Consider the following 13,394-nt stretch of genomic DNA (forward strand, 5'->3'; position numbering starts at 1 on the left):
TGTAAATGGGATTTGGCATGTCCCCAGTGTTGTTCATTCAACTTCAATCCAAAAAATAACTATTAAAAACATGTACATTTCCAAATATGTTATTATTATTTCATTTTCCTGATCAATATCTATTGAAATAAAATATAGTTTTTATCTTGTTAAAAAAAAAAATGTACAAAAAATTAAGGTTGTATGCTTGTCCCTGCGATCACTGTCCACCCTGGTATGCTGTGTTAATGTCCCTTTTAAAAGAAAACCATATTTCTCAATCACATCACTCTCATGAGGTGACATCACATCAGTGGAGGGGATTTCAAATGTGGTAAGCTGTGTGATTTTCTACCTCTTTTACCATCTGATTTGTATGTTTTTATCCAGTGAGTTTAATGTGGTTGACCATAACGTGTCCACCCTGTTATGCCTAAATATTGAGGAGATCAATCAAATTGAATAATTTCAAAAAAAGTATTTAGTGCAAATTAGATTCCTCATCAAGTATTCATGGTCATTCTAGGCATTATGCTAACACAAGCAGGCTAAAGGCTAACTTTAACTCAAAATGTCCACCCTGTTATGTGTCCACTCTGTTCTGGAGACACTCGCCCTATTCAACTACAGAGGGTATTCTAAATAAAATACAATTTAGGTGCCTGAGCTCGACCACTATGTTTTTCAGCAAGCTAGATATGTCCTTTATATAATAGAACATTAAAATATAGATAAATCAACAAGTTATTTTTCACAAGTTATGAAGTCCAAATGGCACCGTATTAAAAAAAATACCCACCAACGAAAATAGTGTCCTCTTATGTACCTGCCTGCTGAATAAAGTGGGGTTCTGCTGCCCCCCTCTGGCGGTAAGGTGTAGTGTAAGCGCGTGAGTGTACAGTAACCATGACAACCAACGACAACAACTGAAGAAGTGAACACCTTCCTTGGCAGTTATCGTAACTCGCTCCTTTTATTTCTAAACGTCACACGTTGTTTTACACATCGCTTTGTTATTTAACAAGTCTGAGATATGGAGTCAGTTACTTCGTCAGTTATTTCGCCTGGAGAGGCAGAAGGATTCGTCCGAAGTCTGCAAACTTTCTCTCTGAAGGAGATGGGCTCTCCCAGGTGTGGAAAGCTGCTCAGCATCGCAGGGACACACTAGCTAGCGGCTAGCTGGTTCGCCTCTAGTCTAACTGAACTTTACATTTTGAATCTGTCAGCGATATGATGTTCTGTTTGTAGCTCATTCCGTTGTGTTTCTTGATCGACAGGTGGTTCAGACAACACGAGTATATAGAAAAGCTCAACATGCAGGCGATACTGACCGCACAGGCCACCACGCAGGACGAGTTCATCAAGGAGCTCCTGGTGTCGCACGGGAAGGTGAGAGGTCAACATCTCTCTGTTTAGTAGGGTCCAAAACCATCTGTTTGGTAGGGTCCAAAACCATCTGTTTGGTAGGGTCCAAAACCAGCTGTTTAGTAGGGTCCAAAACCATCTGTTTGGTAGGGTCCAAAACCAACTGTTTAGTAGGGTCCAAAACCAACTGTTTAGTAGGGTCCAAAACCAACTGTTTAGTAGGGTCCAAAACCAAAATTCCGTGACCACTCTCTGGCTAACATATTTTGATGATTTATTTGACATCTAGGGACCTTTTATTAAAAATGTAGCCTCCAGGTCCCTCCCAAAAATCCCGGTTTTTTTTTGCCAGAGGGCCAAATCCAAAATACCTGTAACCTTTAAGGCAGGTGAATAGGGTAAAAAAATTAGCTAATAGCTATCACTATGAAACTTCCCCAGTTAATCACTTACATTAAGACAATTGTTTTTTGTATTACAAGTTTTCTGTGCAAATGAGGCGTTACCTAATTAAATATGCGGTAATTTGCATAACATTCAAGAACTTAAATCTGAACATTGGATAAAGCCAGGTTAAAAATTCTTGTTTCATCTTGTTGACATATTAGAGTCAAAGGCTTGATTAATTTGTTTGTTAAATTGGATGCCCGTTAGTTGCCACCAGGGTATCAACTATTATGAATGTATAACAAGAGACGTAATTATACTTCAAAATAAGCTCTTTAATAGCAGTAACTTGAATAGTTATAACAGAACAATTTAACCACTTTAAACATATGTGATCACTCTGAATCAGAACATTCTGCCTCACTAGATTCTGAATCCTCCTCTCCCTCCTCCTCATCTCCCTCCTCACTCTCATCTTCCTCCTTGTCTTCAGCTGGCCCTGGTGCAGGTAGATTCATTGGGAGAGCAGGTTGTGTGTGGCGCACAGGACGACAGTGACCACCCACCAGCTCCCAGCCATGTCCGAGGGGCGAGGGGTGGTGCTTCAGGGAGGGGTGGCGCACTAGATATGCCAAGTAGTTGGCACGGAGACAGTGTTGGCGTTCTGCATCTGGAGGGAGACGGATGAAGTCCAAGAGTTGTTTTTCATTCTCTTCCACTTCTCGGCACGGGCCTCAGCCATGGTGCTGCTCTTTTTGTGGCCATAGATGACATCTTGTGTGAACTGGAAGAGCTCCTCTACCACCTCCTCCTCAAGGTGAAGGCTATCTCCACACCGTGAGAGTTGCCGTCTTGCCACAGGGCTCTTAGCCACCTTGTCATACACCGACAATTTCCTTGTTCCATAGAAGCCTGAGTTGGCATCACAGCCTGTAATACAATGTAGCTGCACAATACAGTCTGCCATCTCCTCAGTCACTAGGCCACGGCATACAATTATCTCCTGCTTTCTCTTGATATAGAGCATACCTGGCAACTGCTGTGAGATGGCCGCTGCTGCGACATAGGCATCGGTGTCAGCTGCATCTATGACAACAGGGCCACTGTAGCCTGACTCACGCAGAACTGCATAAGCAGAGAAGAGAATGGTGTCAGCCTCAGACTGGTCAAAGATGTAGTTCTGCATTGGTTGTTGTGTTGACAAGTTGGTGCGATGAGAACCAACAGAGTAAACAATATCTACATCTACAGTCTGTGCAAGGTCGGTCAGGTAGCTGCATATTAGTTGTTGCAGCCGCACCTTGTTGCTGACGCTACACAGCAGCGTTTTGAACACTCTGGCAGAGAGGAAGGGGTCGCCCAATTTCATGTAGGTGTTGGGGACATGTGCCTTACCCTGTACCCGCAGGTCTCGCTCGTCATCTTTCGTTGAGTATGCTCCATCATACGGGTCATTCACACAGATGATACGGTCAGCATCACCATGGCGGGCAAGGATGATGGATGACACCTTGTGGACGTCGTCCGACCACTTGTATGGGGTGTCATCTTGTGTCATCTTGTGTCTGTCGATCTTCTGCTGATCCTCCAAATCATGCCCATGTCGACGAGAGCGATGTAAGGTCCTTTCAGAACTACAGATTGGAGAGAGAGCTTCTGGATGAGCTTGCTCTTCTGCGTCTTCCTGTATGTGCCATTGGAGTTGAATAAGGCCATACACTCCTCGACAACACAGTGTTCCAACAACTCTGGGAGATTCACAAGTTAACTGACCTCAACCAGGTCGATCACTGCCTTGAGAGCATCCTGCTCCATCTCAGCAGAACCTTGGGTTCCTCCCCGGGTTTCTTCGTGCATGGCCCCTTGGCAAATGTCAAGCGTTTGCTCAATGGGACGGATGCATGGAGGGAGGTATTCTTACTGAACACTCTGTCTCGTAAAATGCTGGTCAACTTCTCCTCTCCTGCAGCACGGGCTGAGTTGAAGTCAGCAATGAGCTCATCAGAGGCAGGCATGGCTGACTAGGGTGCGGAGGGTGGGTGAGGCCGGGTCGAACGGGAAGGAGTCAAACTCATGCATGCATGCGACCAGGTCCTGCACACACTGCTCATCCTCTCGCATCCGTGGCCACATTGCATGTGCTTCTTCTTGGCTTCTTTTCGGTTGGCCAGCGCGTTGTGAGCCGCCCGGATCTGGGTCACATTGTTCATATTTCTGGAGTGCACTAGCAGCTGCTTCTCATTCTAGAGGATGGAGAGCCAGCCAGACTTCATTTTGCTGCCCTTGTTCATTGTACACTCATGTGCCAGGCCATGTAGGACTAGGGGTTGCCTGAGTGAAATCAGTCTGAAGGAAGGCGACCTGATCAGCAAGGAGAGCTAGTCAGCATTGCCCAGAAGTCAGGCAGCCACCTCCCATACCTATTGTTATCGTACGCTACCATTATTAATTATTAATCAAGCCTTTGACTCTAATATGTCAACAAGATGAAACAAGAATTTTTAACCTGGCTTTATCCAATGTTCAGATTTAAGTTCTTGAATGTTATGCAAATTACCGCATATTTAATTAGGTAACACCTCATTTGCATATTTAAACATACAATTTCAGAAAACTTGTAATACAAAAAATTATTGTCTTAATGTAAGTGATTAACTGGGGAAGTTTCATAGTGATAGCTATTAGTTATTTTTTTTTACCCTATTCACCTGCCTTAAAGGTTACAGGTATTTTGGATTTGGCCCTCTGGCAAAAAAAAACTGGATTTTTGGGAGGGACCTGGAGGCTAAATTTTTCATAAAAGGTCCCTAGATGTCAAATAAATCATCAAAACATGTTAGCCAGAGAGTGGTCACGGAATGTTGGTTTTGGACCCTACTAGTTAGAGCTACATACCCAGCCATCACCTTGTCTTGAGATGTCTTAAGATGTCTTAATTAACCAAAATATGACATTTTGTCTGTCAAGATTGTCTTAAGTCGTCTTAAGACCTAACCTGAAGACATGCACTCATGCACTCACTTAAGACATGGAGCATAAGAGCCATATTTTCTGTGTCTTGAAGACACAGAACATCTTGAGGTGTCTTAAGACACTGAATATCAATGTCTTAAGACAGTCAGGCGATCTTGTTCCAATTGGAATAATTCAAGTATAATAATGATAATAACACTAGTAGTGTGCTTCCAATGATGGGGCCCGTTTGAATACTCTAACAATGCGTCCTTCCTTCCTCCCCCTTGAAGTAACATACTCAATTAGCTTGGATTGGGTTTGGTTTAAACACGCTTTGCACAGCATGCATTGCCTTCACCCATCGAGTCATATCAGATCAGTGATTTCATTCAGTCTAGAAAGGAAGGAAGGATAAATTATAAGACCACTCATTGCCCTGGCTGGTTCCATTGACAACATTCATTCTCCTTTTCCCTCTTCCCCAGATCCCCACCTTGGTCCATGAGATGATTCTGGTGGAGGTTTGGAAACAAAAAGTGTTTCCTATTCTTTGTCAGCTTCGGGACTTCAATCCGAAGAGCACGTTTCCTCTGTATATGGTGGTGAGAGGAGAAACCGTGTCTGACCTCTGCTGTGATCATATTACAGTGGAGGCTGGTGGAGGTAGAAATCGGAGGACGGGGCTCAGTGTAATGCAAGGAATGCACCACCTCCTACCTCCACTGACATTCTGTATTCACATGCTGATGTCGTTGTTATACTGACAGTTCATTCCATTGTTTCTTCTGCTCTATTGTCTGACATTCAGATTCACCACGAGGTTTCAATCATAAACCTTCTGGAAACAGTTATGTATCATAAGGTGAGCAGTAGTTTACACATGCCTCAGCACAACACTATCAATGTTTGCAGTTTGCTTTTTTTTTTTTCAAACATCTCGAGATCATTGTGAAGCTCTATGTATATGTTATATGTGTACTTTAACTGTGTAAATTACAATCGAACCATCAGTGAGGTGCAGGGTTGGCCGGTGGAGGTAGAAATTGGAGGATGGGCTCATTCTAAATGCATGGGACGGAATGAGGAATGGTATCAAACACACGTGTGTATCATAGGATGCTCTGAATACAGTTTGTGTGTGGTGCCATGGTTACAGGATTCCTGTGAGGCAGCTGGTGACTCGGTCCTGGACCTGGTTGATTACTGTCACCGCAAACTAACCCTGCTGGTTGGCCGAGCCTCCAAGGACGACACCCCCAAGCAGGACAGACTTAATGGAACACCGAGTGCAGACCCATCCTCCATACAGGTGAAGAGTGTAGCAGTGTTGACTTCAATTCAGTTGAATAGAACTATATTCATCCCATAGGAGCAAATCACACGTGATATAACAATAATCACGTGATATAACAATAATCACGTGAAAACATTTCAATAGTACATAACACCAGTGATTCTCCTTCTATACCCTATACTTAACCCTAACCCCACCTCCTCCATGTTGGACTGGTAATCAGAAGGTCTTGATTTCAAATCCCACCTGGGAACACCACCACTAGTGTGCCCTTGAGTAAGGCACTTAGCCCTAAGTTACACCAGGGAGACTGTCCCTGTAATCTAGTTATAAGTCGCTTTGGATAAAAGCGTCTGCTAAATGGTAAGAATGTCAAATGTAAATGTACCCTGCTTAAGAAAACATCTGAGGGAAACACAACATAAAAACACGAACACAACGCTGAAAAATCTGCCGTCTGGATTCCAGGCAAGTAGAGCATTGTTTAACCCAGGATAGAGGTGGTCCTTTGGTTGTAAGAGCTCTACTGTGCTGTGTGTGTTTGATGCAGGAGTTGCAGGGGCAAAATACGACACTGGAGTTTGACATCTCCCTCAAGGCTCTGTCTGTCCTGCGCTACATCACAGACCATACTGACAGGTATGGGATTCACTGGGACGTGTCCGTTAGGGATTTATGGCGCTTTTCCATTGACCGGCTCGGCTCGGCTCGCATATGAAAAGTTCCGGGTAGGATACGTTATCCACTATATACGAGACCAGGAACGAGCGGCGACAGTAGGAGGATTTAAGTGTCATAAGAGCACTTCACTTTAATAAGTGCCGGTATACAGCTCAATGGGGGAAAATGTGATAAGGATTATATCAAATTAGAGAATGTGACTTAGAGAATGTGACTTAGAGAATGTGACTTAGAGAATGTGACTTAGATAACGTGACTTAGATAATGTGTTACATGGTGGGACTTGAAGCAGTCAGAGATTTGCATTGTACTGATTTGGTGAACCTCAGAGCCTCTTCCTCCCTCCAGCAGTGCTGTAGTTCACATTTCAGACGTGACAACGAACACACAAGTTTCCTCTCTCGTCTCACCAGATTTCACCCACAGCTTGACAGCACATTCATTGAACAACGTGGTCCTTTTTCTTGATTAAATTGTATGTATGCTCCCTTGTAAAAGAGACCTTGATCTCAGTGGGACTCCCTGCCCCAAAAAAAAAACAACAACAACAACTAATCTTTAGATATATAAATTGTTGTGATAATAGTAATGTTGCTGATGGTGATGGTTGCCCTTGTTGTTTTACAGTATCAGTGTGATCAGTAGGATGCTGTGCACTCATAACCTGCCCTGTGTCCTGGTGCAGCTGGTAGAGAACTGCCCCTGGAGTCGCTACACTGCAGGTTTGTCACACACACACACACAAATGCATGCACATGGTCACATGTTAACGTACTTAAATCTGCGGATAGTCTAAGTGCATGCACACGCTCAGACACACGCACACACACACACACACACACACACACGTCACTGAACATCAATCTGGAAAATAGATCAAAAGCCAATTTTTGGTTTGATAACATGAAGTTAACATAAACATGATCTTTATAGCCACTACAGAAACAACTGATACACTTTGATACCGTTTTTTTCCATTTCCATTAAACAATGAATTAAGCTTGCATGGCCCTTACCCTACATATCATTATAGCCGTACTCTGTCTCCCCCTACAGGCGAGGTGGAGAAGTACATGATGGCAGGTGGCAAATGGCAGAAGATTCCACCGGAGGACCGTGTGAAGATGACGAAGCTGGACGGCCAGGTGTGGATCGCTCTGTACAACCTGCTGCTGAAGGAAGACTGCCAGAGGAAGTACGACTTCCACAACTACAACAAGAACCAACTGATGAAGGTAAACAAGTTCTCTACTGTAGATAAGGTCCCACGTGTCTATTGGTCTATCTTTATTTTGTATTTTTATATATTTTATTTGGATTATTATTCAATTGTCACTTTATTTTGTTGTTGTTGTTTTTGTGGTCAGAGCTTCTGTAACTCGTGAATTTCTCTCAGGGATCAATGAAGTATCGATCGATCTATCTATCTATCTATCTATCAGAACCCTTAGTTACCTTCATCTCCCACTACTAAGATATATATATATATATATATATTGTTTGCTATATACCAGGGGAGACTGGTGGAGATACAAACAGGAGGATGGGCTCATTATAATGGAACGCAAACATGTGTGCTTGATACTATTCCCTGTTCCATTCCCTGCATTACAATGAGCCTGTCCTCCCATTTCTACATCCACCAGCCTCCCCTGCTATCGGCTCAACTGTGGTAGTTGTGTGTAGTCGTGTAACTGTGTGACACACCCTCGTTACACTGCCTCACTTCACTTCCAATAATGCACGGCTACATCCTAGCGACCCCTGACCCTCAGCTTTCAGAGCTGTATCTCAGGAAGATGGTCAGTGCCAGATGATTGTCCTCTGACAGTCTTATCTGATCTCTTGGCTGATTACAGGACAGATGAGGTTAATTCAGGCTCTGTTTCCACTGAGGGGTTTCTTCATAGGATTATTTCCAAGGTTTTTCCCTTCTTCCTGACTGTGCAGGGGAGGCTGCTGGAGGTCGACGGGTTCATTGTAATACATGTGTTACAATGAGCCTGTCCTCTGGTTCCTACCTCCACCAGCCTCCCCCGTCACTGAGAGCACAGCCATAGCTTACCACTTGACTGAGGAGGAGATAATTATGACATCTAAAAGCTTTGTTCAAGTCATTACTTTTATATCGTCAAAACAGACCACAATACTAAAATGCTTCCTCGTATTGAAATCTAAACAGAGAATATAACACTTTCTTTTTTTGTGTGTGCAGCTACGGGGTTTCCTGACGGAGGTTTTGATCGACCAGCTTCCCAACCTGGTGGAGCTCCAGCGCTTCCTCAGTCACCTCTCCGTCGCAGACCTCGCCCCTCCGAAAAAGGACCTCATCTTGGAACAGGTGAAGATTATACACACACATTTGAATACTTTATTTGGTTCCACAAATTATATTATACAAACAGGGAATCAAATATTTCGGGGCTAAGCAGCACTGAACACTCAAGGGTACACATAACACCTCCTTCTCCACACGGCCAAGCTGCCAATAATAGCTGAGACAGAGAAAAATTTGGCAACCTGTTTGGCCTTTCTTTTAGACATTGCAGCAATTCTCAGACCCCTCATGGTGCATTTATATACATGGCCCAGACTTCCAAATACAAGTATGCTGAATTTGCACTTGTACCCAAAGCTGGTTATCGTACCAAGCAGTGGTTGGTATTTGATATACTTGTCCTGGAAAGTCTGGTCCATGTACAGGTCAAAGGGGCAGCCTACTTCTACAATCAGCACCTCCTTGTGGCTGGTGTCAACAAAGACAACATCAGGTGTATTTGGGATGTTGGCAAAAACATCATTGGCAAAACCAAACCACTCTGGTAACACTCTGGCATGCTTGTACATAGCTGCGCTAGATGGTAAGATGTTTTGTACTGTATCAGACACAATGTCCACAATACGGTCATGACGAGCTATGTACAGGTGTTTGTATGCATTACATCCATTTGTTATGTGTGCAATGGACTCTAGGTGTTGTGAATCCTGATGGTTTAAACAGAATGGACTGTGAGTGTGGGGATACCAGGTGGACAGATTGTACTTGGTCGGTAATACCTGCAGTCTTGCTTTGATGGTGAATTTCAGAACATCCTCACCAGCAGCGACGTTCTTAAACACTGAGTGTGAGACTGAGTGGTCAGCGAACTGCAAACAGGCTAGCTTTCCCTGTAGTCTGAGTCCACACCAGTGCTGCCTGATCTCAGACTGCTTCAGGCTGAGCAGAACCCTCCTTGCAGAGTCTCTGTGCAGTCCGACAGTCTCTTCCTGCGGTGTTGTGATGTCGGCCTTCACAATCACACAGGGGTCTGTGATCACCTCATCAGAGACAGGGACTTCAGTCTGTGTGTTAAGTTCTGTCCATCTTAGCTGAACTCCAGTCTGGTTGCAGAGGTCATTGAGATCCGGCCAGTCAGACCAGACCCCGAAGCCCTTGGCTTCACACACACACACACACACACACATCCCTGTATATTATTCAAAGGAAGTTTTCTTTACGTGTAGATTCCAGAGATGTGGAACAACATTGTCGGTGAGAATTCTGGGAAGTGGAAGGCTATTGCCAAGTACCAGGTGAAGGAGACATTCAACCCCTCTGAGAGTGACCTGAGACAGCAAGCCTGCAGGTACAGTCATACAGAAACTGGTCAGACTGCTGCACTGACTACAGCAAGAGACCAAAGTACAGGAGCAAGAACGAGAGTGTGGTTTAATACCTGTAATGTGTTACTGTTTATACTCTCTTGAAACAATAAGGAAGGAGATGCTGTGCTTTATCGTGAATAAAGTCACAGCTGAGGGGCGGCGTTAGGCCCGACGTGAGGCAGACTTCACGCACGATAAAGTACGGACGTATTTATTTAGTGATAGATTGCGGTGGTTTCTGCCCTGTGGTCAGAAATGTAGTTCTCAAAATGACCACTATTGCCAAGGTAACAAGATATACAAATCTTCGCAGTTTTGAGTGTTCGCCCAGGGATATTACTGTGATATTAGTATGGTAAACAGGACAAACACAACAGTTTTACTTCTTACTTTAATAACCATGCCTTCAAACGCCTCTCTGCCACTCAACAATGCCTGTTCTGATCAACCTGGTGTATAATTAATGTATTATGTATTATTAATTATACATTTATAATTTATCATCTTAATTGTCCCTCCTAAAAGACCTCCTCATCTCCACTAACCCATGTCTCTACTATAAAAAATATAAATAAATAATTTCAAAAATAATAAAATAATAATAATAATTTCAAAAAATAAGTAAATAAATAATTTAATTCTTCCTTCTTTTAGCATTGTAACTGCCAATGGCCCCTGGTTTTGCCATAGATTACCATTTCTTATGATGACTGATGGACGATTCACTTACATAGACAAATGTCGCTTTTGATACAAACATGTAAATGTCATGTAAATCATTGTATTCCAATCCCCTGTGCTAGGTTGGCCCAGACCTATAACCTGGATGTGATGGAGAGCCTGCTTCCTGAGAAGCCCAGGTGTGCAGCTTGTGGGAAGGAGGCTGTGAAGAGATGCTCCCGCTGCCAGGGAGAATGGTACTGCCACAGGTAGGACGGCTGTTCACTTCATAAAGCACCGTACAGGGGAAATCTCTGCTTCAAATCATCAGTACAGTGGAGGCTGGTGGAGGTAGTAGAGGCTGGTGGAGGTAGAGGACGGGCTCATTGTAAATGCATGAAATGGAATGAACATACATGCTTGATACCATTCCCTATTCCATTCCATGCATTAAAATGAGTCTGTCCTCCGATTTCTACCTCCACCAGCCACCCCTGATGCATACAGTTTGTCAAGAGAACACTGTTACCAACCGGTCCAAAACCTCAAACCATGTCACTGTATTTTCCGACCCTGTATGGAAAAAAAGCTTCTGGTTTTATTCCTACCCTGTTGTCAAGGAGGTTCTGTCGTGCATAGCAACCGGAAGAGATTTTAAGTCTTTAAGCTGCTCTGTTTTTCCTAGGGAATGCCAGGTGAAGCATTGGGCCAAACACAAGGTCGCCTGCCAGCTGATGAGCGAAACCACTGAGAAGCTCCACAGAGACTTGAACTTTCAACCCTGAGAGAGACGTTATGGAAAACGTGACGGAAGAGTGGACTGAATGGCAGGAGAGAGAAAAGGAGTTATAAGATTAGCAAGATTGGCAAGTCAGTGGACCAGTGGAGCCACACATGTTTGATACCATTCCTGATTTCTTTCCATGCGTTACAATGAGCCCCTCCTACAATGTCTACCTCCACCAGCCTCCCCAAGTGTGCATTCCGTCTGGGATGGGAGCCTGCTGCATTTTAGATCTGGCTCTGTGACCAGGATTGTTCTACTGACTCTTTAAAGATGTGATGACTTTTATGTAAACTTTTTTTTTTTTTCAACAATATATTTATTGAGTTTTTTGAAAAAGATAAAACAAATCTTGAAAATAAATAATTAGCAATAATTATATATGTATATACTGTACATACAAGCAGATAACTCACCAGAATTGCCATACACATGTAGGCCTATATATACATTGATGGAGAGGCAATCATATAACTGAGCTCATATATACACATACAAAATAAAAGGGAGAGAAAAAATAAAATAAAGGTAATAATAAAAACATGAAAACTGATAAAAAAAAAAGTATATAATAAAGAAAAGGGTACATTGCAACAGATACATTAATTATATCCAACTCCTACTCTACTCCTGGTCAATTCACACACCTGTTCAAATGGTTTATTACAGAGTTTACATTTGTTCACGCCCAGGTTCGTCCATCCAGTGTGATAAGTCCTTGTCCTCCAGATATTTTATGAATGGGCCCCAAATACTTTGGAATCTTTCCTGCCTGTCTTTGAGTGTGTATGAAATTTTCTCTAATGGTAGACACCGAGACATCTCCCTAAACCATTGCACAATACTTGGTTTACCTGTGCTTTTCCACGTTAGTGCTATTGATCTTTTGGCCTGTAAAATACACATATCCATAAAGATCTGTTCACTGCATTTCATCCTGTGTCCCTCTGGGTAAATGCCAAGAATAAACAGCTTAGGCTCAACAGTAATTTTAATTGACATAATGTCCTGTATTATTATTCCAAGTTCTTCCCAGAATTCTTGAATTCTTGGACATTCCCATATACAATGAAAAAATGTACCCTTGTCCTCTCTACACCTGTTACATAAGTCTGGAATGTTGGGGTTACATTTATTGAGTTTTTCTGGTGTTATATATACTCTCATTATCCAATTGTACTGTAGAAGCTTTAAACGAGTGTTAGCGGTCTGGGTTTGAGCTCTTTTGCATGCCTTGTTCCATTTTTCCACTGATATTTCCTCTTGAAGGTCACTCCTCCATGCTTTCAATTTGGGTTCTGAAGATTCTAGTGATCTAGCAATCAACAAATCATATACATCCGAAATAATTCCTTTTCCGAAAGGATTTTTAATTAACACTTTCTCCAATGAGGATAGAGCGGGTATGGCCAGGGAGTGATTTTGATTAGAATAAATAAAGTTCCTGAGCTGTAAGTACTTAAAGAAATGCTTGCGAGGGATAGAATGTTTGTTTACTAGAATTTCAAATGATTCCATATGCTCATCCTTTGAGTCGAATATGTCATTAATTTGTGTTATTCCTTTGTCAGCCCATAATTTAAAGCCCCCGTCTGCCCTACCTGGCACAAAGTAATTATTGCCCCAAATGGGACTATAGCGAGA

General features: G+C 42.9%; 1 protein-coding gene across 1 annotated transcript; it reads left to right on the forward strand.

Moving 5' to 3' along the window:
* Positions 1-1,012: 1,012 nt before the first annotated feature.
* Positions 1,013-11,751, forward strand: LOC308171323 (zinc finger MYND domain-containing protein 10-like; the record flags this gene model as incomplete). Its single annotated transcript, XM_080546156.1, has 12 exons — positions 1,013-1,110; positions 1,257-1,368; positions 5,172-5,288; positions 5,495-5,548; positions 5,843-5,995; positions 6,531-6,619; positions 7,289-7,383; positions 7,718-7,896; positions 8,877-9,002; positions 10,166-10,287; positions 11,110-11,235; positions 11,652-11,751. The coding sequence occupies 12 exons, from the start codon at positions 1,013-1,015 to the stop codon at positions 11,749-11,751; spliced, it is 1,371 nt and encodes a 456-aa protein (XP_080402282.1).
* Between the last annotated feature and the right edge of the window lie 1,643 nt (positions 11,752-13,394).

This window comes from Nansenia antarctica (assembly GCF_963989245.1).
Source record: "Nansenia antarctica genome assembly, chromosome: 15".
Lineage (NCBI taxonomy): Eukaryota > Metazoa > Chordata > Actinopteri > Argentiniformes > Microstomatidae > Nansenia > Nansenia antarctica.